This window comes from Eucalyptus grandis, chromosome 9, assembly GCF_016545825.1.
Source record: "Eucalyptus grandis isolate ANBG69807.140 chromosome 9, ASM1654582v1, whole genome shotgun sequence".
Lineage (NCBI taxonomy): Eukaryota > Viridiplantae > Streptophyta > Magnoliopsida > Myrtales > Myrtaceae > Eucalyptus > Eucalyptus grandis.
In genome coordinates, this window is record NC_052620.1 from 22,517,858 (window position 1) to 22,539,436 (window position 21,579).

The following is a 21,579-nucleotide window of genomic DNA, read 5'->3' on the forward strand; positions in this document are numbered from 1 at the left end:
TTTCCCTGGTTTGATTTGGGTTCGTGTTTTCTTTTTCGGTTTTGGGGTCCCCAGCAAGACCCTTATGCTCGATCGTTTCTCCTTTTCCCCTCCTCCTGGACTTCTCAGCTTCGAGGCAATGACGGGCGAAATTCCTCATTCCACTTCTCGACCCTTTTCCCCTGCGAGAGAAAAGAGAGAAAATTTGTGTAGTTTGTTTGTTTGTTGGTATTGATACGGGGCCGCCGAGTGTCGGTTGCCCGTGTTTGATTGTATCCTGGCTTCGCGATTGCCATTGGTGATCGCAATCGCCTAACGGGCCCCTGCCTTACCGAGGTGTCGTTTTCGAGATATCCTCTACCAATTTCATAGTTGGTAGTTGCAGTCAGTTGATTCAGCTGTGCGTGAGTAGTGGCATTATAATTGATAATGCTTTTTGATGCTTAGTGTTTTCCCACTTCTATTTTATTTTGCAAACCACTTAGAGGAAAATGATTTTTTTTTTTCTTGTTGTGGTTTATATCTTTTTTCCTTTTTCGTATTTCATCATATCCATAGATCTTGTATCTATTGAAGATTACTCTTCCAAAGCACAGATTAAGGTGCCATCTTGACAGGTCCTCTTCTATCGATGACTAGTTTATGCTATGAATTTGCCGTAGTTTTGTTACTAAAAGTTTGTTGAATCATAGTGCATCCAAAATCCCCAAGAAATGATCAACTGGTTATTGTACCATGCAGAGAGTTTTTCTGTTTCTTTACCCGACTGAACAAGAATCTGAAAGAAGATATTGAAGAAAATAAGAAATGGGCATTTGCTGGGCTTTCTTGACTTATGAGTAGCTTCATTTTCGATACCTGGAAAATGAATAAAGCAACCTTGAAAAATCAATTGAGTTAGCCAAAAATAAAAGATAATTTTTGCAGCATGGCAAGAAAAGGAGGGTTTCTTGATTCCTCTCTTTGTTTTTGGTTTATTTGGAAAAGGCTGAACAAGACAACTAGTGAAGAAAATGGAGTGTTCTAAAATCGTTTTGTAATTATGGCAAACTGGTTCAACTTACATTTTTTGGGACCGTGGAAAATTGCAGTTGATGTAAATGCATTAACTGACTTTATATGTGTCTTTTTCTTTTATCTGGGCTCCCTTTTGGTTCTTGAGCTTTTTCTATATCTGGTTTTGCATTCCCTTGGTGCCTTATGGTGGATTCCCCTTACCTACAAAGAGAGAAACAAACTGATTAAAATCTCGTAATTCCTGAATGTTGCATGGTTATTAATATGAAAGAAATGATTCTGCATTGCCTTCATTAGACGTTTCATCTTCTCATGCTTGTGGCATATGACATTAATTTGCCTCTCAGTTTTTGAAGTGCATCCTGGTCAAGTACGTTTGGGGAAGACATGCATACTTCTATCTTCTTCTTTACTTATGGGACCAGTTGTTCTACCTAAACCATCATTGCCCTTCGTGGAAGTCTTGCAGGCTATGAAGTATCAATTGTTTTGCACAAGCTACCATGTTTTGAACACTTAGTTCTTTGATAGTTTGCATCAGAGATACTAATTGCCTGAGAGAGGCACCTGATTTTTCTCTTTAATTTAATAAAGAGTTGTGTGTTGTACAATAAAATTAGTTTCAGGCAGCATTTGATTCAAATTGCTGAACTTCTATGCCTATATATCTCAGAAATAGAGTGTAGAAACAGATTATGGTCATAAATCAACACATCATAATGCAGCATAACTATTTCTTTCATTTGCTTGGATATGCTTCAAACTTACTACTGTAGTATCGATTTTGCAGTCATTGGTCAGTCTGCCCGGTGCAGCTATCTCCTGTATCACGAGTGGAAAACCCTCCTGGTTCTAGGCCCGGCACTTCTATGTTTTGTGAAAGAGTTCATATCCATGGTTTATCAAGGATGAAACATTTGAGTAAAATAGCCTCATTCAGTTAAAGTGGAAAGTTTTCTCTAACAGTACCAGTCTTCTTCCAACCAAATTTGAGGTTTGTTTCCACAGGTGAGTATTTGTGATTCTTAGCTGATTGTGCCTCTGGAGTGTGTATCTAACTATTTACTCTTTCTTTGTATAGCAGTGTAAAGTGACATGTTGATCTACTGATGTTAGACATTGATAATTGAACCTTGGAGTCATTGTACACCTGTTTTTCAGTGGAAAGGAGGCAATATTTTGGGTTTTCTTTTGAGGAGAGTTGTACCAATCTCAGTGGGAGGATCCCTCTTGGCAGTGAAACTAACTCCAAGTATCACATAGAAGCTATACTTAACTTGAGAAAATAATTGAGTTCTGCTATGAAGTAATTGTTTTTCGGGGAGAGTGATGCTGCAATCCATGTTTTTCAGAAGGCACGATGGAATGTCCTTTATTGAGTGTGCACAGTTTAGTTTGCCTGATTTTAGTTGTGATCTACTTTAAAGTTCTTAAGACAGGGAAAGTTCTTATTCTGTTCCATATTATTTATAGGCTTAGGATATTGAAGAATGTTACCCTAATGTTTTTCTTTATTTTGCAGAAATTTATCTCTTTGGTATGTGCATGTGCCCTCAAAACCAATGGGAAAAAGTTGGCAAGGGTTCATGGTTTTCGGCCAATGTCACCATTTGACCATAAGCTCTTAGATATACGAAAGTAGCTGGTTCATCCTCGGCAACTTTTGAGATGTCAATTGAAGAAGGTGTCTATTATTTTATTTTGAAGTATTCTGAATTAATGAATGACTTGTTAGCCTGCATATTTTATCCCTTTAACTTTTGACACTTTGGCAGTAATATTGTTTTTATATGTTTCACAGAATTTTTCCTGTATCGGGTAGTTCTCTTGATCGTGGGCTTGGTTTAATGACCTTTGCATCTTCTTTGAGCAATTCTTTGGCTTTCTACTACAGCAGTGCAATGGCAGTTGGCATCATCCTTGTAGTATTGATGGTTCTTTTTCAGGTGGAATGAATTCTCTCTAGTTGATTTTTCATAGTATCATTCTTGGTTGCTTCTTTGAATGGACAATGATCACATCTCTACGGCTTGGATATCTGGTTTCTCAGTTCTAAATTTAGTATTCTAGAGATTTGATCGATGTATATTAACCTACTTACAGAATTTTACTCTACTCTACTCTACTCTTTCTATTGTCATGTGTTTAATTTCAGTTCGAGCCAGTTCTCTTATAGATAGATGCAATGCGGTTGTGTCAGGAGACTTTCTTCTGTTATATGGCCTTAGTTTGAGTTTGAAGAGTGGATATTCTCACATGTTTCTGCACATCCTGTAGCCATGCACTTTTCTTGCTGTACATGCAACCATTTTATAATTCATGAGTACAGGGAGTCTTTTTCTGTAATTATGCCCTATTTCCATGCTTCCTCTGGTTCATAATATGCATGGTTATGTATGTTTGCATGCATTCGTGCACATACACATTTATGTTCTTTCGACCTAGCTACCCAACATCTGTGTGAATGTTATGCTTTGTTTTTTAACCTCAAAGACAATGGTTGTTCTTTTTCCATGTGTTTTTTGATAAGGCCCTTTCTTGGGACTGTAAAGGGTTCTTTCGTTCTTATAGGATGGGACCTCGGTCCTCATCCGGAGCATAATCGGATCATCCTAATCTTCCTCTGACTCCTCTTCACTCAGTTCATTCTCTTCCAACTCATCATTCTCTTCTTCAGCTTCATCCTCGGCCGAGATGCGGCTCATCTTCGAGGCATCTCCTCCTGCTCCCCAGTCTTCGTCCTCCTCCGGTCCTTCCACCTCCTGCTGCGGCATCTCACCGTTACCTTCATGCCCATTGTCCTCCTCGATCGAATATACGGGAGTGCGAGCCTCAGCCTCCTGTTGTGGGTCTCTTGCATCCACTACCGATCCTTCCACTCGATTGGCTGTTCCCTCTCCGAACGCCTTTTCCATTACGTCAAAAGGCACGTCGTCTTCCGAATAGGACATTCTCTCGTCCATCAAAATAATCACGGTACCAAGACCGATATATGTGGGGCCTCCGGGTCTTCCTCCCCCGTTAACCCCGGATGGTCGGCGAACTAATACGTACACTAATCCTTCCGGATGAGGGTGGACATGGAAGTGGGTCTCAAATTCTGAAATATGCTGGGACACCGTAGTGCATACGAGGATGAGGAGGTGGAGGTCCTGCCATTCTAAGGGCCTGAAATGTTGTCCCACAATTGGGATGAGACTACGTCTCAGCAAGTTCTACCCCATTAAGACTCAGTTAGGGAACCAATACACTACTCGGTTGCCTAAACACAACACGAGTCAGAGAACTTACCTTGACCTCAGTTCCAACCTGCAATTCAAGGTTATATACAGATGCTTCATAACGAGACAATCAAACATTCAATCAATTCACGACAATAGATCAAAGCAATGATCAATCGGCCTAGTCGATTACATATCGATCGGACCATTCCTAGGTCATTCATTTCATCCCATATAACCTCCAATAGTACACCTAGTCACAAAGCTCCATCAATGCTCTCGGCGTCATTTTTGCCAAGGTGACATAAGTGTTAGACAGTCTACGTGCGTTCTTTAAGGCGCTGTTTTTGCATAGTGATCTCCTAATCACCGAACCACGCCATCACGATTCATAGGCAGTCTACGTGCGTTCTTTAAGGCGCCATTTTGCACATGGATGATGTACTTTATCACCAAACCATGCTTGTCTATACTTCGTACTTGATTGGTCTCGGTCAATAGAATTCTCAGTTAGCTCTCACCACTCTCTCTACTTACAGCTCAACAAGGCATTACAAATGCTAACTAGCCATACTTGGCCATCTATCAATCAATAATTCAATTTCACTCAATTTCAATCAATTTAGGTAAATCCTAAAATATCACAATTTATTTAATTCCATATAACGTAGAGCTCAAATAAATAAATGGACCGCGCCACCACAATCAGCACAAGATTTCGATCGTCGGCCATCTTAGCCTTAATTTCCAAACAAAAATAAATATATAATTAATTAATTTCGGAAATTAAATAAATACATACAATAATTCCAATTTGGCACAACGTAAAACTCAATTAAATAAATGGACTGCACCACGATCATCAGTATAAAATTCCAGTCACCGGCCATCCCAGTTGAATTTCTAGAAAATAAATAATTAAATAATTAATTTCAAAAATTAATATTTAATTCCTAAAAAGTGGCCTGAATTGCCAAATTGAAGCCCGATTAGGGTTGGGAAAAATCCCGGGCTACCCTCAATAAATAGTAGACCATGTTTACTTGCTAAATGCACACTCAATTTGTCTAATTCACATAACAATTGACTAATAAACACTAATCCATACTAATCTAACCACCTAAACCTAATTAATTAAAACTAAACAATCTTAAGTGTAATTAGTCCACTAAGCAAGGATTAGTGAGATTACTCACGAATCGCGCGCAAATCGGATCAATCCGATGGGGACTACGCGAACGATAAACTCAAAGCATGGCTTGAGTTTGGGGCCCGGATCGGCCCAAAACAGCACATGAACCCGCCTGGAAACCCACTCGCGGGTTGCTGTTCTTGGCTGGCCGAGGCTGGTCCGGTGGCTAGGGTGGCGAGGCAAGGTCGGTGGAGGGCGCAGGAAGCTCCGTGAGGCCGAAGCGGTGGCCGGACGGGCTGGATAGCGCTCCGTGACTCCTCTGCTGCTCACGAAGTTGGACGAGCAGCTAGAGGCTAGATGGCGACTCGGCTGGCGGAGGAGACGGACGGCAGCTGGTGGGGCGACGCACGCGTGAACGGCGGAACGATGACGACCGTTGCTCCGGCTTCGGGCGCGAGAACCGCTGCTTCCGTTTCGTTTCCGCTAGGGCTTCGCATGAAACGAGAGAGGAGAGAAGGGGGTGGCGGCGACGGTTGAGGGGTGAGGAGAGGCGGAGGCGGGCGGCGCGCGGGTGGCGGAGCGTGGGCGGCGCGCGGGTGGCGAGCGTGGGCGGCGGTGAGCTGCTCCTGTCTTTGTGCGCTTGCGGCTTCTACTTGTGCTTCTTTTTTTGTTCGAACCGGAGGGGAGAGAGAGTGTGTCGAGAGAGAGAAGGAGAGATAAGAGTGAGAAGATAATGGTTTGACTAGTCAAAGGTAAAAGAAAGAGAGAGAAGCAAAGTTGAAATTGATAGGGGGGCGGTCGGTGGAGGGAATCCACATGAGGGAAAAAGAGAGGAGAGAGAGAAGGAGAAAAAGAAAAGAAAATAATAAAAATAATAAGATATTTATATATTCTTATTACCATTATTATTTTCCATTTCTCTTTCACTTTTTAATTTCTTTCGGTTTTCAATTTTTCCTCCGATAATTTCTTTTCGAAATTTCGGACTCGTCTATAAATTGACGGACGATGAGACAAGGTCCTAAAAATGAATTGTGACACGCTCGAATATTCGATGCCCAAATCGAATTAAATTTCATGGTTAAAAATCGACCAAATGCGATTTTAGTTCAACCCAACCAATTAAGTAGCTTTTAGGGATTTTACCGTGGATACATCCCTGAATGGCTTCACCCAATAGGTTAGATAACTCGTGAGTGATCAGCTCAAAGAAAAAGGACCATAGACACGTCGACGAAATGCCCATTTCACTTTATCGAAACGGGGTCGAATTTCAGGATGTCACAATTGGTGGCCAAGGGATATACCCAGAAGAAGGTTTCAATTATCATGAAACTTTTTCTCCCGTTGCCAAAGATGTCATAGTCCGCTCCTTCTTATCAGTTGCAGCAATCCATGATTGGTCATTACATCAAATGGACGTCAACAACCCTTTTCTCCATGGCGACTTGGATGAAGAAATCTACATGGATATTCCTCAGGGCTTACAGAGATAGGGGGAGAATAAAGTATGTCATCTCCGCAAATCCCTTTATGGATTGAAGCAAGCCTCCAGGCAATGGTATGCAAAATTTGCCAAGGCTCTCTAGCTATTGAGACTTCAAACAATCCAAATATAATTATGCCTTGTTCACTTAGACTAAAGGTACGTAATCTATTTACCTAATGATATATGTAGATGACATTCTCATTATGGGAAATGATAGAGCTACAATAGAGAATCTTAAGAAATATTGCATACTACATTTCATATAAAAGACACACAGGAGCACCAAAATATTTTCTTGGAATTGAGATTGCCAAATCTCACCAAAGAATTTCTCTCAATCGAGGAAATTTATATTGGAAATCATATCGAAGTAGGTTTATTAGGATGCAAACCATCAGTTATTCCAATCCAGCGAGAATACCAGATTAACTGCAGCGGATCATGTTGGGGAACATCTCGGGATGATCTTGTTCGAGAGATTCGACAAGTTATCGAAGCACATTGGAAAACTCATATACTTGACTATGACCAGACCTGATATACCGTATGTATTGCAAAATCTCAATCAATTTATGCATAAACCGAAGGAATCTCACATGAATCTTGCTCCGAAAGTTGTAAAGTATTTGAAGAGTTGTCTAGGACTGGGAATACTTCTGTCCATAAAATGCAACATGGAAATGACAGCATATTGTGATGTAGATTATGCAACTTGTCCTATGAGTCGAAGATCTGTCTCGGTTTTTGCATTAAAGCGAGAGAATCACTTCTTTCATGGAAAACCAAGAAGCGGGCAACGGTTTCTTTATCTTCAGCCAAAGCGGAATATTGAGCCATGGTGAAAATCACATGTGAGATTGTGTGGATACAAGGTTTACTTGGAGATCTCGGAGTACAAGTAAAGGGGCCAACAAAACTATTTTGTGACAACGAGTCAGCACTGAAACTTGTAGCCAACCCCATAATGCATGAAAGAACCAAGCATATAGAAGTTGATTGTCACTTCACACGAGAGAAAATCCAAGAAAGGGTAATTGAAACAAGAGGATTGGAATTGCTGAACAACCGGCTGCCATTTTCACCAAACCTCTTTGTTTGAGGCAGCACGCATATCTACTAAGCAAGCTAGGCGTCTTAGATATCTACAAGCCACTAGCTTGAGGGGGAGTGTTGGAAGATATGCCTGAAGATCTGCTAGATTTGATCTAATTGATCCGATTTGATCAATTAGAGATTGGACATAATTGAATTGATTTGTAGAATATTTGTAGAATTCTTTATTTCTTTTTTCATATACATCTTGTATTATAATTACAAAGCATTGTACATTGATTACAATCGAAGGAAAAGAAAAAGATTTCTCTCCAAAAATCCTCTCTTCCCTATGCTCCTTGCTTCATTTACGAATTCTTTCAGCTATGTTCTTCATTCTTGAGCAGCGCGTTTAGTAAAAAATAAATGCACAAACAAATAAAGTAAAAAAAAAAAAAAGAAGAAAAAAAAACAAGAGCTTGGACATTCGTAGAGCTGCTTGGTTTAACTTGGAATATGTTTGTTCAAGGAGCTTAAACTTGATGCATATTTTAATAATTACAAATATTCTAACACATTCATAACTTTACCCAACAACAAGCAATTGGAATGAATTTTGCTGTCTTGGTAGCTCGTTTTAGGTCAGACAACTAAATTGCAGAGATTTCACATTTTTGTATGGTTTATTAGTTACCTTTTAATTTGAAGAGATATAAAAATAAGAAGCGAGATCCATTAGATTATTCCAACTCCAAAGCGAGGTAGGGCATGAAATAAGTCCACTTACAACATGCGCTTGCAGCCTCCCCACATAATTTATTTCCACATCCAAATGCCCTGCTCAAATGGAAAAGTATTAATGTTGACACCTAAATTTTCCTATTTTTCATTTAGGATTTAATTGTGTACAGAATTAGGAATTAGTCGTTTAAAAAAAACAAAACAAAAACAAAAACAACAAAAGAATAGAAAAAAGAAGACATGGAAGGGGCCGGGCCGGATCTCGCCTTGGCCCGGCCCATGCCGCTTTCTCCCACCTCCATCTTCGGTGAAACCCTAGCAACCACAGGGGGAGAAAACTGGACCAGAGGGGAGAAGGACAAGGAAGGCAATGGAGAGAGAAACGGGGTGAGAGTTAGAGAGAAACCAGAGGGGAGAAGAACAGAGGAGAGAGAGAGAACCCACAGTGGCTCCGCCCCGCAGCCGCTTGAAGCCTTCGCTGCGTCGGCCGCCTCGCGGCAGAGCTGCTCATTCGCAAGCATCGCGCCACCACCGTCGCACCCCGACTTGCTCGCAGTCGCACGTCCGCGACCCCCTGCTGCAACCGTGACGATTCGACGCTCGCGCCACCTCCTCTCGGCGCCCGACGCACCCGAGCTGCCACCGCCCTCCATCCACGTCGTTTGCTCCGCCACCGCTCATTTCCCCGTGATAGCATTGTTGTGCCGACCTCACGTTCGAGAGCCTCGACGATGGCAGATCCGAGCCGGTCGTCGCTCCACCGTCGAGCAAGCCTTGCACCGGCCCGTCCCTCTGCGCTGCTGCTCCTGGCCGCATCTTTGCCAATCACTGCCGTGCCCTGTCTCGCCTACTCACCCACGAACACTGCCTTGCCATCGTTGCCTGCATGTCGTGGCCAAGCTTGAGTGCCTCCGAGCTTTGAAGCCACGACGTCCCCTTCTTCGCCGTAGCCCCCTGCGACACCGGCCTTCCTCACTTGCTGCTCACGGCCTCTGACGATAGTAGGTCTTGCTCCGGTGCCCAAGCAGATCTGCTCCGAGGCTCCTGCAACTCGAAGCCCGCGACGCCCCTTTAGTTTTGCCTTTTGCTGTTGCCCGACACCACAGAGCCTGCGCACCGCCGATCTGCTGCCTCTACGGACGTCGCCATCGCCGCCAACGCCAGCAGCGTGACCCCTTTTCGCTGCATGACTTGTTGCATCTGTCGCCGCCGCCCGCCGCGTCGCCGCCGTCACTGTCAACACAGACCCCTAAAGAGGAGGTACAAACCGAGTCAAAGAAATGGGTAGGGTTTTAGGTGAATCGGGTCGAGTTTGGGCTGTTTTTGCATATGGGCTTGTAGGTTTATGGGCTTGTGGGCTTGTGGGCTTATGGGTTTGGGCTGGTGTAATGTGGGCTTTTGGGTTTGTCTGTTTTAAAAAGAGAGGAGAGGGGAATTCTTGGCCGGGCCCAAGCTTGGGGTCCACTTGGGCCTATTGGACCGAACTCGGGTTGGGTTGGGTCGGCCCGGATCCCAAATATTATTTTTTGTAAAAAGAAAATTTCAAAAGTCTAAAAAAATATTAAAAAATTTAAGAAATTTAAAAATTTAAAAATTAAAATTATTTTAAAAAATTAAAAAAATAAAAAATTTCAAAAATCCAAAAATGATGGGGTTTGGTTAGGAATTGTTATATCTTGCTTTCTTAGTACAATTAGAAATTTTTTTTGCTCGCATATTGATTATGTCATATGTTTAATTTGCATATCTAATTATGTTTAATTGCACGTGTTTAATTTTATTACAATTAGGATCTTGGTAGTTATAATTTTTTTTTTTTGTGACCCAGGGAACCTCCGTACGCCGCTTCGTGGCGGAGAGTAAACCTTGGGGTGGACTGGGTCACCACCACAGACCCAGCCACAGGTAAATCGCGCGTTTTGCATTGAAGCAACACGGACGCGGAGTCTCAAACCCTTCCCCCTACGGATGGGGTACCAAGCCTTAACCATTGCGGCTACTGCGGGCGGTGGTCTTGGTAGCTATAATTGTTACTTTAATGATTGCGCATTTGCATGATCACCTCGCAAGTTAGTGGATATGTATAAAATTAATTCAAACAGCCTGACAAAAATCATTTATTTTAGAATGAACAAGATTAGGTACTAAAAGGGCACTAATTAGTCCATTAGTGTAATCAAGTCCCCGATCCTAGATTCTCTGGTTATGTAGGAAGTGAGGCATGCTCCCATGCCTCACTTGGTTTCTAGCCGACCCCAATAGGCTAGTGGCGACTCTTTTTGTGCAAATTTCCTAAAAATATCCCAATGTCACGCGGGGTATGAGCTTGGGAGAGCCCGCGCCTAATCATGGGCCTTAGACCTGTCTTTTAGGCAATACCCCTAAACCTGTTCCCTCTCCCTGCGGGGTAGGTCGTGACAATTAAATACTCGACTTACATTAATCAACGTCATGTAAACCGTTCCACTAGAGTGAACTCATGACTAAGTAGGCTGGGAAAACCTGATAAAAGCTTGCTCCTAAGAGAGCTCTTGACCAAGATCCATCGTGAATCTTATGGATCCATGCGTAACCAGCAAGATCAAGGTCAAGGATTTTACCTCCATCTATGAAAGATCGAGTCCAAACAAGTATTTGCCCTGTTCAACTTAATTATAATTGTTGAGTACCATGGTAAGCAGAAATATGTGCATAAATAAGCTCATCCAAAAGTGTAAAGTCCAAGATGGCACACTAACGGACTCAAACTCGAATTGTCAAAGTGAAATAAACAAGATAGCAAACTGAACTAATTTGAAACCAACTCAGTCTTAGATTAGTCAATGCCCTCGTTGGGTACTTTGGCCCCTTACCGTTCGTTAGTAGGTAACGTGGTAAAAAAAGGACTATTGGACTCTGATGGGTTGAACTTCTAAATGGACCATCTTGGGCACAGTAGAATTTCCGTGCGCAGCTGTAGCATATGGTTCTTTCCTTTCGACGAATTGAAGGCACCAAAAAGGAAAAAGATAATACGCAGCACTCCAGTCCTGTCCATGAACTCGGAATTGAAAGGAAAAAGGGGATTCTGAAGATCGACTCTGTCTTCGATCAGTACTCGAATAATTTTCTCAATGTTCCACTCTGTTTGTGCGTGGCGCGTAACGACGATCTCAGCACTGTCTACGCTAACAGGAGTTAATTGACTGTGCTCAGCCGATTTGACTATGTGCATTGCATCTTCCATTGCTCTTGAACTTCAGATTGGGTAGAGAGAGAGAAAAAAATTCTCGATAGGAAGGTTTCTCTTTGGACTTCTTTTCTGGGGTTAGTGCAAGTTCAACAATGTGGAGGAGAAGTTGAAGAACAGAGCCGCCTGGGCTTGATCATGACGCGCTGGTCTTCGTCTCGGTCTTCCCAGAGTAAACGCTAAAATACGACGAACTGATATTTCGTAGAAAAGTTCATAAATGAGCAATGGTGATGGAGAAGGGCTAAGGAAGAATAATGGATAGGGACAAGGGCTAAGGAAGAATGATGGAGAAGTAGAAAGGACCAAAGAAGAAAGAAGGAGAAAGGACATGATGTGCTGACCATGTGATTTTTCTATTCAATCATCACTTACTTAGCAATCCACATCGAAATAAGTAAAGTAATATGGGGTTAGAGGTGATGGAAGAGCCACATTGAACCCCCATTAGAAAAACGTTAGAGAACTAAATTTAAAAAGTAAAATTAACAAACGGTATCGAACAACAAAAAATAGTTCGAGAACCTCAGTACCCTTGGTGTTGAAAGAGCATTTTTTCACACCTAATGAATGAGTCATGTCTTGTAATAACATGAAAATTGTCACGCCCCGATCCTCGGGGACGCGCCCATCCTTCTACTTGGTCGATTTTTAAAGTGCCATATCCTAGGACTAAGTATCGCCGACCCTTTCTTTTCATTTTACGCAGGCGGAAGCAGTTATCAATCCCCAGACAATAAAACAATCGGATAGAACAGCATGCCATATTTTTCATATTGAAATTCACAACCACACATTTATTAACAGCACAACTCATAGTATATTTACAATACTATTCATAGCATACTTGTCTCACACCTATCTACACTAAGACAGGGTTTACAAAAGGGATGGTATCTCAATCCACATCCGGGTTGTACTCAAGATCCCTCTCTCGGATCCTCTTCGCTTCAAAAATCTTTCTCCTTCTCGGGTTTTACATCAATGCTCTCCTTCTTAAGTTCCTCCTCCTTGGCTCCCCTTAGGGTCCTGAAATGGTTATTCCATAACCAATGAGACCACGTCTCAGCGAGTTCTATCCCTAAGACTCGATTAGTAAGCTAATACACTACTCGGTTGCCTAAGCACAGCATGAGTCATAGAACTTACCTTGGCCTCGGATTCTATCTGCATATTAGTACAATTTAATAGGTACTCACACAGTCACATCACCAATCGAAGCATCGATCAAATTGACCTAGTCGATTACATGATAGTCGGACCCTTTCTAGGTCATTCATCCCACACCAAGCAATTCCTTAGATTTAATGGCTTTACGGTCCCACCTGACCCTTTCTAGATTCAATTTAAGAATAAATCTTAAATTCACTCCTAAATTAATTTAGCACCAAATAAAGCTCAAATAAATAAACGGATTGCACCACAACAATCAACACGAAATTCCAGTCACCGGCTATCCCGGATGAATTTCCGGAAAAATAATTAATTAAATAATTAAATTAAATAATTAAATAAATAATTATAAAAATCCAATTTAGGCCCATAATGCTTGATTGGAAGCCGAGACGAGCCCGGAAAATTACCGAGACTCGTTCAATAATTAACATGGCATGCCTACTTGCTAATGTCTATTTCTAACCATTTAACATGTATCATTAAGTCTCTAATTTAATTTATCTAAATTAATCTAACCACATAATTGTATTTAATTAAATCTAACCAACCATAAGTATAATTAGCAAACTAAGAAAGCATTAATGAGTAAAACTCGGTAAAAGCAGAGAACAAATCACCGCGATGGTGGCCGAAATCGGGCTTTCGACGAACTTGGACCGGGCCAAGAAATCTTGCAAGCCCGCAGAAATTCTGGGCTTCAAGATTGGGCTTACTTTGACCGGGCTTGCGAAGTGGGCTACTGGACCTCACTGATTTGGACTTCAAGTGACTAAAACATAACTGAATTGGGCTTGACCTCTTTGCTTGGCCGAAATCGCTGAAGATGGGTTGAGTTGGCTACTTTGGGTTTGCATGGGCTGAACGTGCAAAAATGCTGGGCCCGAATTCTAGCCAGCCCGCTGGGCTGAACAAGAATAACTCATTTGGGCTTCTTTTGGTTCGGCCAACCGATCCACGAGCGGAGGGGAGAGGAATCACGCGGATAGCTTGCTTCGGTTGGCTGCAACACGGAAGACACGATGAAGACGTTGGATGCGTGCGGCTTCACTAGACGCACGAAGGAGCCGCAGTCAACCAAAGGCTTCGTGGCTTGCTGTTGTTGATTGTAGGAATTGATGAAGGTTGACATGTGGCGCGGCAGCTACTTCGCTGGCTCAACGTGGAAGCGGTTGCATGGAATGGAGCTGCACGTCAACAACCGGCAGAGGAAATCGCAACTTTAACTGGTGGGCTCTAAGGAGCGAACGTGTGGCGCTGCAGCTCCGGCTTCGCCTGGCTTTGGTCAACAAGATGGAGCCAGAGTTGACCCGTGAAGATGCGTTGGCAACCAAGAAGCGAACGAAGAGGAGTCATGGGTAGATGGAGTTCTTTGATGGTGGGGACGGGGATGCTCGGACGCTTGGCAGCAGCTTCAACCTAGAAGCAATTTTGGTGGCGGGTGTGCGACTGCTTCGTGGGAAAGGGATTTGAAAGCAAATGCAGAAATAACGAGCGGATGGGGGAGGCTTTGCGTGAGGGAGAAGCCAAGGAGGGGCCCAAAATTCTGAAATCTTAGCCTTTGCCTTAATTGCTTGTCCCCACTTTTTGCCTTCAAGCTTATCTTTTAGTCTCCATTACTTTCTACCAAATTAAATCCCACAACTAATCCAAAATGAAGCCAAAAATTGCTGTCCAAGCATAATTCCGAATTTCATTTAATTTAGCTTCAATTCCTCACTCAATTCCCCAAATTGAGGCCCGATTCGTCGAAGCAAAATCCCGTATCATTTTCTGCGAGTCCCCAACACTCAAAGGTTCAGCTTGGAAGTCGAAAATCTCCTTAATTCGGCTTATATGAATTTCCATTGATTTTCCGCAACGTTCGAACCGATTTCTGAAAAAAATCTCGGAATCTCTAAAAAATCTACCAAGACTAAGTCGACACTTCTAGAATTTATTGTGACATGGCCGAAACTTCAATTTATGAAATCGGACTTGAATTGGCGGTTAATTTTCATTCGGCGCGTTTTAGCGTGACTTAGATTATCGGGTAGTTTTCAGAACTTTTAAAGCAAATGACCCATGGTTGATTTTCTTCGAACCATTATGAACCCATTCGACTTAATGGCGGCTGTCGATTGTCGTGAAAATCTCGAGGATTCAAATACGGACACAAGGTACCAAAACGACAGTAAAATCAGATTAGTGTCGGTCGACGAGAATTTTCCAATTTAGTGGAGTCACCCACGATAGGCCACACATCTCAGTTGACTAGACCTATCTCTCATCTTAAATCGATTTTTAAGCGTGCCGCAATGGCCTCTAAAGATGAGTACGGTCGAGAAGCCGATTCCCGATTGAATTCTCAAGTTTATTGCCCTAAAATTTCTTAATTACTTACCTAGACAATCTAGTTATCTCAAGAGTGATCGGCTCTGAAAATAACCCTATAAACGCATCAACGAAATGCCCGATTAATTCAGTAGAAAACAGGTTGAGAAATTCAGGATGTCACAAAATTGCTTCAATAATTGCTATCACGGACCTAAGCAAGTCTTTAAAAGACTACATCCGAATCCTCGTTCGAATCTCAAGATCACTTGGATGTAAAACAACAATAGTGTATTGCCGAGTACAGGGGCAAGAAAAAACATATTGTACTGATTGGGGCCACAAGGACACAAGATGTGTAGGCATTGACACAAAATAAGGAATGCATCCATGAAACCTACCATCCCAATATATCAAAAGGGCAGGCTATGGAGGCTCCTGATGTGTGAGTCATATCCTATAATAACATAAGAATTGCTTCAATAACTGTTATCTAAGATCAAAATTATAACTGGCTCTACTCTTATGAGGACATTTCGATTGATGTATTGAATACAAATTTTCCAAATTAATTACTTGATTCATTTAATTTAAATCATGACACATCCCTTGAATTTACCTAGATGTTGCCGTTCTATTTTCATAGAATTGAATCAATTTGCATCGATACTAAAAGAGTTCCATTCACGAGACAGAGATTGGGAGAAACCAAACTAGTAAGAAACGAAGTGGATACCCTAGAAAGACTCTCTTGAATATGTTTGAAGTGTTGTTTTCATAATTGTCATGATGTGGGTGAGGATCTTATTTTCACCATGAGGATCCTGTCCTCCTTTGAACTTTGCTTTTATTGTTGTGCTCTCAGGTGGTCGGCCAATTGGGGGTTCGAGCGGTAACTTTTAGCCGAAGCACTTAATGTATGTCAAGTGATGTTCGTCTTGTTCATTAAAAAAGCCAGTGCTTGCTTAGAGAGAACATTTCTAAGTAGAAACACAACCAATGGCAAAGGTGGACATCGAAAATTACTGAAGATACTTATCGGATATAATATAGATATCATCACTGAAAATGTATTTTACATAAGGTATGGTATCATATCATATAAGAATATGGAGAATTTTATTGCTCAAGTAATTGGACACGCTTGACTCTATCAATTGTCAAGCATTGTCTAATGAGTGGGTCTCTGCATACATTGGCTAAGTGACGACGTGACTCTTCAACGGGATCGAAATGGATATAGAACTAGTGTCAAGTAAAATACCCAATTTGCCTCTCACCATATATCTCAAAATGCTACTAGAGCTTCTCTTCTGTTTGGTTGAGATGGCTATGATCACCCCAGGACTTTATGACCCAGTCGTCCCTGCTAAACAAGTGCAAAATGCTGATCGAACCATTTTGCACCTTCGGTGAAGGACCTTCATTCGGGCGAGCCTGCCGGTAGATAGACCTGTGCACGGTTCCATGAGTGACGACTACTACTCGCTCCCCTGCATGGTGAAGGGTACATTCATTTCCGATTGCCGATGTTTCCAAGCTAATTAAGACTCTTTCTAGGAATAAATGTCAAGGGATTCGAATGAAGTGTCTGTCGATAGTCCCTTGTATAATCTACCAATTTTAAAACCATTGAAGCAACAATTTTTGCTCCAAGCCATCCAAGATTCTCTCTCTCTCTGTCTCTCTCTCTCTCACACACACACACACACACGCATGCGTGCATGCATCCGGGTATAACCTTGAAAGTTGAATGTACACGCACATTCATATTATATTGAGTAACTATAGACGGACATTAACATAGGCATCTTCAGACAATTATAGACGCGCAGATATTTACGCTTTGTGTGCTTAAATTTGGTGGCTAAGTGTGTAGTTTTGGCAAATAAGCAAGGTAGACACATTGATCTTATGCATCCATGACTTCACAAAATATTGTCAGGCCATAGCCTGTAGGGGCAGATCTAGAAATCGGAGGTCATGAGAGCTGTCATTAGCGTGACTACTACAAATCTTTCAAAAATTTTAAGTTGTTTGATTGATGCGTGGTGTAACGGATAAATAGTCTAACAATTAGTAAAGCTACCACAAGTCTATCCTAGGTAAAAGATGTCTTTATAAAGTTTGTACAAAGTCGTGCAATTCTGTTGTTAAATTTCAATTGCGGGTAAGCTCAAAATAGTTTGTGAATGAGTTTTGTGGTCTTCCACTCTACAAAGATACTGGCTCTAGCCTTATTGTGCAAAGCGAAATTCGGAAATGGCTAGACATGGATTAATGGCAATATTTCATGATAATGCTGGTTTACCTTTGTGCTTTAAGCCAATGTTTTGCAAGCAACTAGTGCATCGCCGGTAAACCTGATCCTTGCTTTCAGCACCATCCTGCGTATAAAACCAATCAATGCCAAGCCCTGATCAAACAATTCTCCTTTGAAGAACCAAGTTGAAGTCCACGCTCTCCAAGAATCTAACATCCTTTTCTAACACACGAATATGTTCTTTAGAAATGGGGGAAACATGTGAGTTTGACTTGACTTAATGAGCTCAATAGGGATCGACTAAAATTCTCGCGCATTTTGACCGGCATAGTGAAAGGAACAAAAACGGATGAAACCCTAGCTACCATCTTCTGAACAGGATGAAAGTCACAAATTAATACTAAAATGTTATCCTTGCGTGTCACTTGCAAAGGTTATCTAGGCACTGAAAAATAACCAGTTCAACTCGCTTCTGCACTAGCGTGACAGCATATTCTGGAACTTCTTGAACTTGTAAAATACTCACATGGGAAGTTAGTTACGTATTAAAGTTTAGGGAGGCCTAAATAAGAATCGATGAGCAATTAGCCGTTTGATTTTTGGTCGAGCTCATACCGGGATTTCTTGATCACAACTTCTGGACCGGTAGGCCTCATAAATCTGGGGATAAAGGCTAGCTGCCTCTTTTGAACTAAGGCCTTGAAGCTTTCCTGGATTTTGTTCCCGTAGATCTGGATCTTTGATAACCTGATCTCGATTCAAGAAAAAATTCAGTAAATTTTGTACAGGTGTTCAGCCACTTCTATCTTTTCCAAGGATTAAACGGCAACTCTTTCCAAAGCATTCTAAAGCGTATGACTTTATTAAGTAGCGTGTCGCCTATTCCTAGGACTTGGAGTAGTCAATTCTCTCTCGATGATTTAGATGATGACAAAACTGCATGCTTGGTTACTCACATGTTTATTTGAGTGAATGCGAGGAAATATATGTATGCCTTAAGTGCTCCAGGTGCAGGTTATGGAACTGTAAGATATTTACAGCACAACACCGAAGGATACGGACACTAGACACAGTTATTCACTCATAATGGAAAGCCTGGCTGTACGAATTCATTGGAAAGAAGACTTTGCACTAGGAAAGTTTTTAAACAAGTGTACAGAGTTTCATCCAGCTCAAATGAAGAAAGAATATTTCTTATCAAGAGAACGAGTAACAAGTAAGGAAAGATCTTTGAAGCTGCATAAATTGTGACTCAGTATGGTTTTATGTGTTCAAATTGTTGAATAGCATTCATGGAGTATCTGTCTATGCGATGGGTAATTGTCATCCAACATAATGCTGGATGATGATATGGTGATAGTTCATACCTCCCTCACACCACAAGTGGCTGCAATCACTTCAGCTGTCTCGATAGCTCGTTTTAGATCAGACGAGTAAATAGCAGAGACTTCACGTTCTTTGGATAGTCTATCAGCTACCTTTTCGGTTTCAAGATAGAAATATAGTAAGAAGCAAGTGAGACCTATTAGGTCATTCCAACTCTAGAGGGATAGAGAACATGAGATAAGTCCACTTACTGCGCATGTTTGCTGCCTTCCAACTTCATTTAATTTCACATCCAAATGACCCTGGCTCAAAAGGGAAATGATTAAGTACTCTTGTTGTATGTTAGCCTATTCCAAATGAGCTGTTAGATCATTTAATTTCACATCCAAGTGACCCTAGCTCAAAAGGGAAATGATTAAGTACTCTTGTTGTGTGTTAGCCTACTCCAAATGAGCTATTAGATCACGTGGATTTTTACATCATGTGAGACCTAAGTGATCTAACGGCTCATGTGGACTGGGTAATTAAGCCAAGTAAGTCGAGAATACCCAATAGAAGCTTGCTAAAAGAGAGCCTAATTGCTTGGATTGAGGTCCATGAATTAAGTACAATTATGGCTGTTAAATCTTGTGGATCCATGTGTAACCCACAAGATCAAGGGTTGTGATTATCTCTACTAGTAAGTATCGAGTCCAAACAAGTAATTGCCACGCTCGATTTAATCATAGTTGTACCATACCTTGGTTAGCAGAAAGGTGGGCATAAACAAGTTAAAATCAGAACAAGGCAAGGTAGGAGATAAAGCAGACTCAACTTTAAACTCTCAAAGTGAGTTAAATATGATATCAAATTGAAATAATAATCCAATGGACTCCTAGGATTAGTGACACCCAAATTGTTCTGATAGGTTGAACTTATAGATGGGCCATCTTGGACACTGGAGAATTCGGTGTGTATCCATAGCATGACCGGGCTAGCCCAAAGGAATAGCATGTGAGCCTCCTCCTAGGCCCACATAATGATTAGACTACATTTTTTTTTCTTTTTTCCCCTTATACATATTAGGGTATGTTTGGCAACTTGCCAAATAGTGAAAAATTTTATTCTTTTGTTCTTAGGAGTAGATTTGGAACATAAATTCATTTGATAATTTTTTTGTTCTCAGGAATAAATTTGTTCCCAATAATAGATTTGGAGTAGAATCAAAAAGTTAAAAAAAAAAAAATAAAAATTGATTCTTTGTTCTCCGGAATAATTTCAAAATCAAGTCAACCTATTTTTTATTTTCTCGTCTTTCTTCTTGTTCTTCTTCCCTCTCTCTTCTTCTTCAACTATCACCGCTGCGGCCGCCCTCCATTGCCACCATCCGCCACCACCGGCCACAGCTGTCAATCGTCGGTGAACGGTCCAGCGAGCTCACCTAGCCACTGGTGAGGCTTGCTTGACCAGGTGAGGCTTGCCTAGCCCTGGCAAGGCTTGGCTGAGCCATGCCTAGCTACTAGTAAGGCTCGGCCAACAAGGCACAACCTCGCCAAGGGCCGGCGATGCTTCAATGGGGTCGCTAGCCCTCGTCTGGCCGGTCGTCGATCATCCCAAGGTCGGTGACCGGCAACCTTGAAGAAGAAGAAGAAGAGAAGAAAGGAAAAAAAAGAAAAAGGTAATAAAATTATTTAAAAATTAAAAGAAAATGATTTAGATGAGAAATTTTGAGAACGGTACCAAACATAATTCTATTTCGGGAATAAAAATTTTGGACAATTACCAAATGGCTTAAAATGCATAGAAATTGTTCTCGGGAATAGAATAAAGAAGAACCATGTCTAATAAGAAATTGTTCCTGTGAATAGAATGATTATCAAATACACCCTCAAAGGCTTGAACATTGAGGCTGTCAATTGTTCATACCTGAATTCTACGATCAATGTTCCAGTCTGTTTGTCCATGACGTATGAGGATGATCTCAGCATGGTCTACACTAGGGTGAACTGATTGAGCATCTCTATCATCATTCAATTCAACAGCATCTCTAACAAAATCACAATTTCAAATATGAGAGTATCATCATTCAATTCAACAGCATCCCTAGCAAAATCGCAATTTAAAATACGAGAGAGAGAGAGAGAGAGAGAGAGAGAGAGAGAGAGAGAGAGAGAGAGAGAGAGAGAGAGAGAGAGAGAGAGAGAGAGAGAGAGAGACCCTAGCTCGACCGATTTTGCTGTGTGTACTGCGTCCCCCATTGCTATTGAACTTCAGATTCGAGAGAGAAAAAGAACGAACTTGTTTTCAGGAAGGTTTCTAATTGGACTTCGTTTCGGGTGTTGGTGCAGGTTAACTAACGTGTAGGTGAAGTCGAAAAATAATGACGTTCGGGCTCTTGGTCTTCCCAGACTTCCCAGTGTAGACGGCAAATATGAAAACGAGAAGTTGCAAAACAAAGCGGGGGTGGTTTTCGTACAAAATGACCGATAATGGAGACAGCACAGTTCGCAACCGAGAGAGAGAGAGAGAGAGAGCTGGGTGGTGTTATGAACTCAATATGACAGTGAGTGGCTGGGTCCGCTGATTTGACCGTGCGCATCACGTCCTCCATCGCCATTAAACTTAAATTTAGGAGGGTGAAGAAGCACTTTCCAGGAAGGTTTCTAAGTTGACCTCTTTTCTGGG

The 21,579-nt window shown here is 41.6% G+C and overlaps 1 protein-coding gene and 1 long non-coding RNA gene across 2 annotated transcripts; one reads left to right on the top strand and one right to left on the bottom strand.

Annotated features, from left to right (window-relative positions):
- Positions 1-1,912: 1,912 nt before the first annotated feature.
- Positions 1,913-2,839, top strand: LOC120288060. Its single transcript, XR_005546305.1, has 3 exons — positions 1,913-2,004; positions 2,519-2,680; positions 2,798-2,839. It is a non-coding gene; the product is annotated as an uncharacterized LOC120288060 (long non-coding RNA).
- Positions 2,840-16,475: 13,636 nt separating this feature from the next.
- On the bottom strand, positions 16,476-21,371 carry LOC104420444 (phosphoglycerate mutase-like protein 4). Its single transcript, XM_018862721.2, has 7 exons — positions 21,112-21,371; positions 20,821-20,941; positions 19,167-19,217; positions 18,957-19,067; positions 18,205-18,336; positions 17,638-17,713; positions 16,476-16,819 (listed from the first exon to the last, which is right to left on the bottom strand). Exons 1-7 carry the CDS (start codon positions 21,150-21,152, stop codon positions 16,626-16,628), a joined length of 726 nt encoding a protein of 241 aa, XP_018718266.1. The 5' UTR covers positions 21,153-21,371; the 3' UTR covers positions 16,476-16,625.
- Between the last annotated feature and the right edge of the window lie 208 nt (positions 21,372-21,579).

Excerpts from the sequence above, each read along its gene's own strand:
- LOC104420444 (XM_018862721.2), bottom strand. The coding sequence starts at position 21,152 with ATGGGGGACGCAGTACACACAGCAAAATCGGTCGAGCTAGG. Across the intron at positions 19,068-19,166 it reads GAAGGCAGCAAACATGCGCA|GTAGCTGATAGACTATCCAA; the intron begins GTAAGTGGACTT and ends GAAACCGAAAAG. Across the intron at positions 18,337-18,956 it reads CCACTTGTGGTGTGAGGGAG|GTTATCAAAGATCCAGATCT; the intron begins GTATGAACTATC and ends AATCGAGATCAG.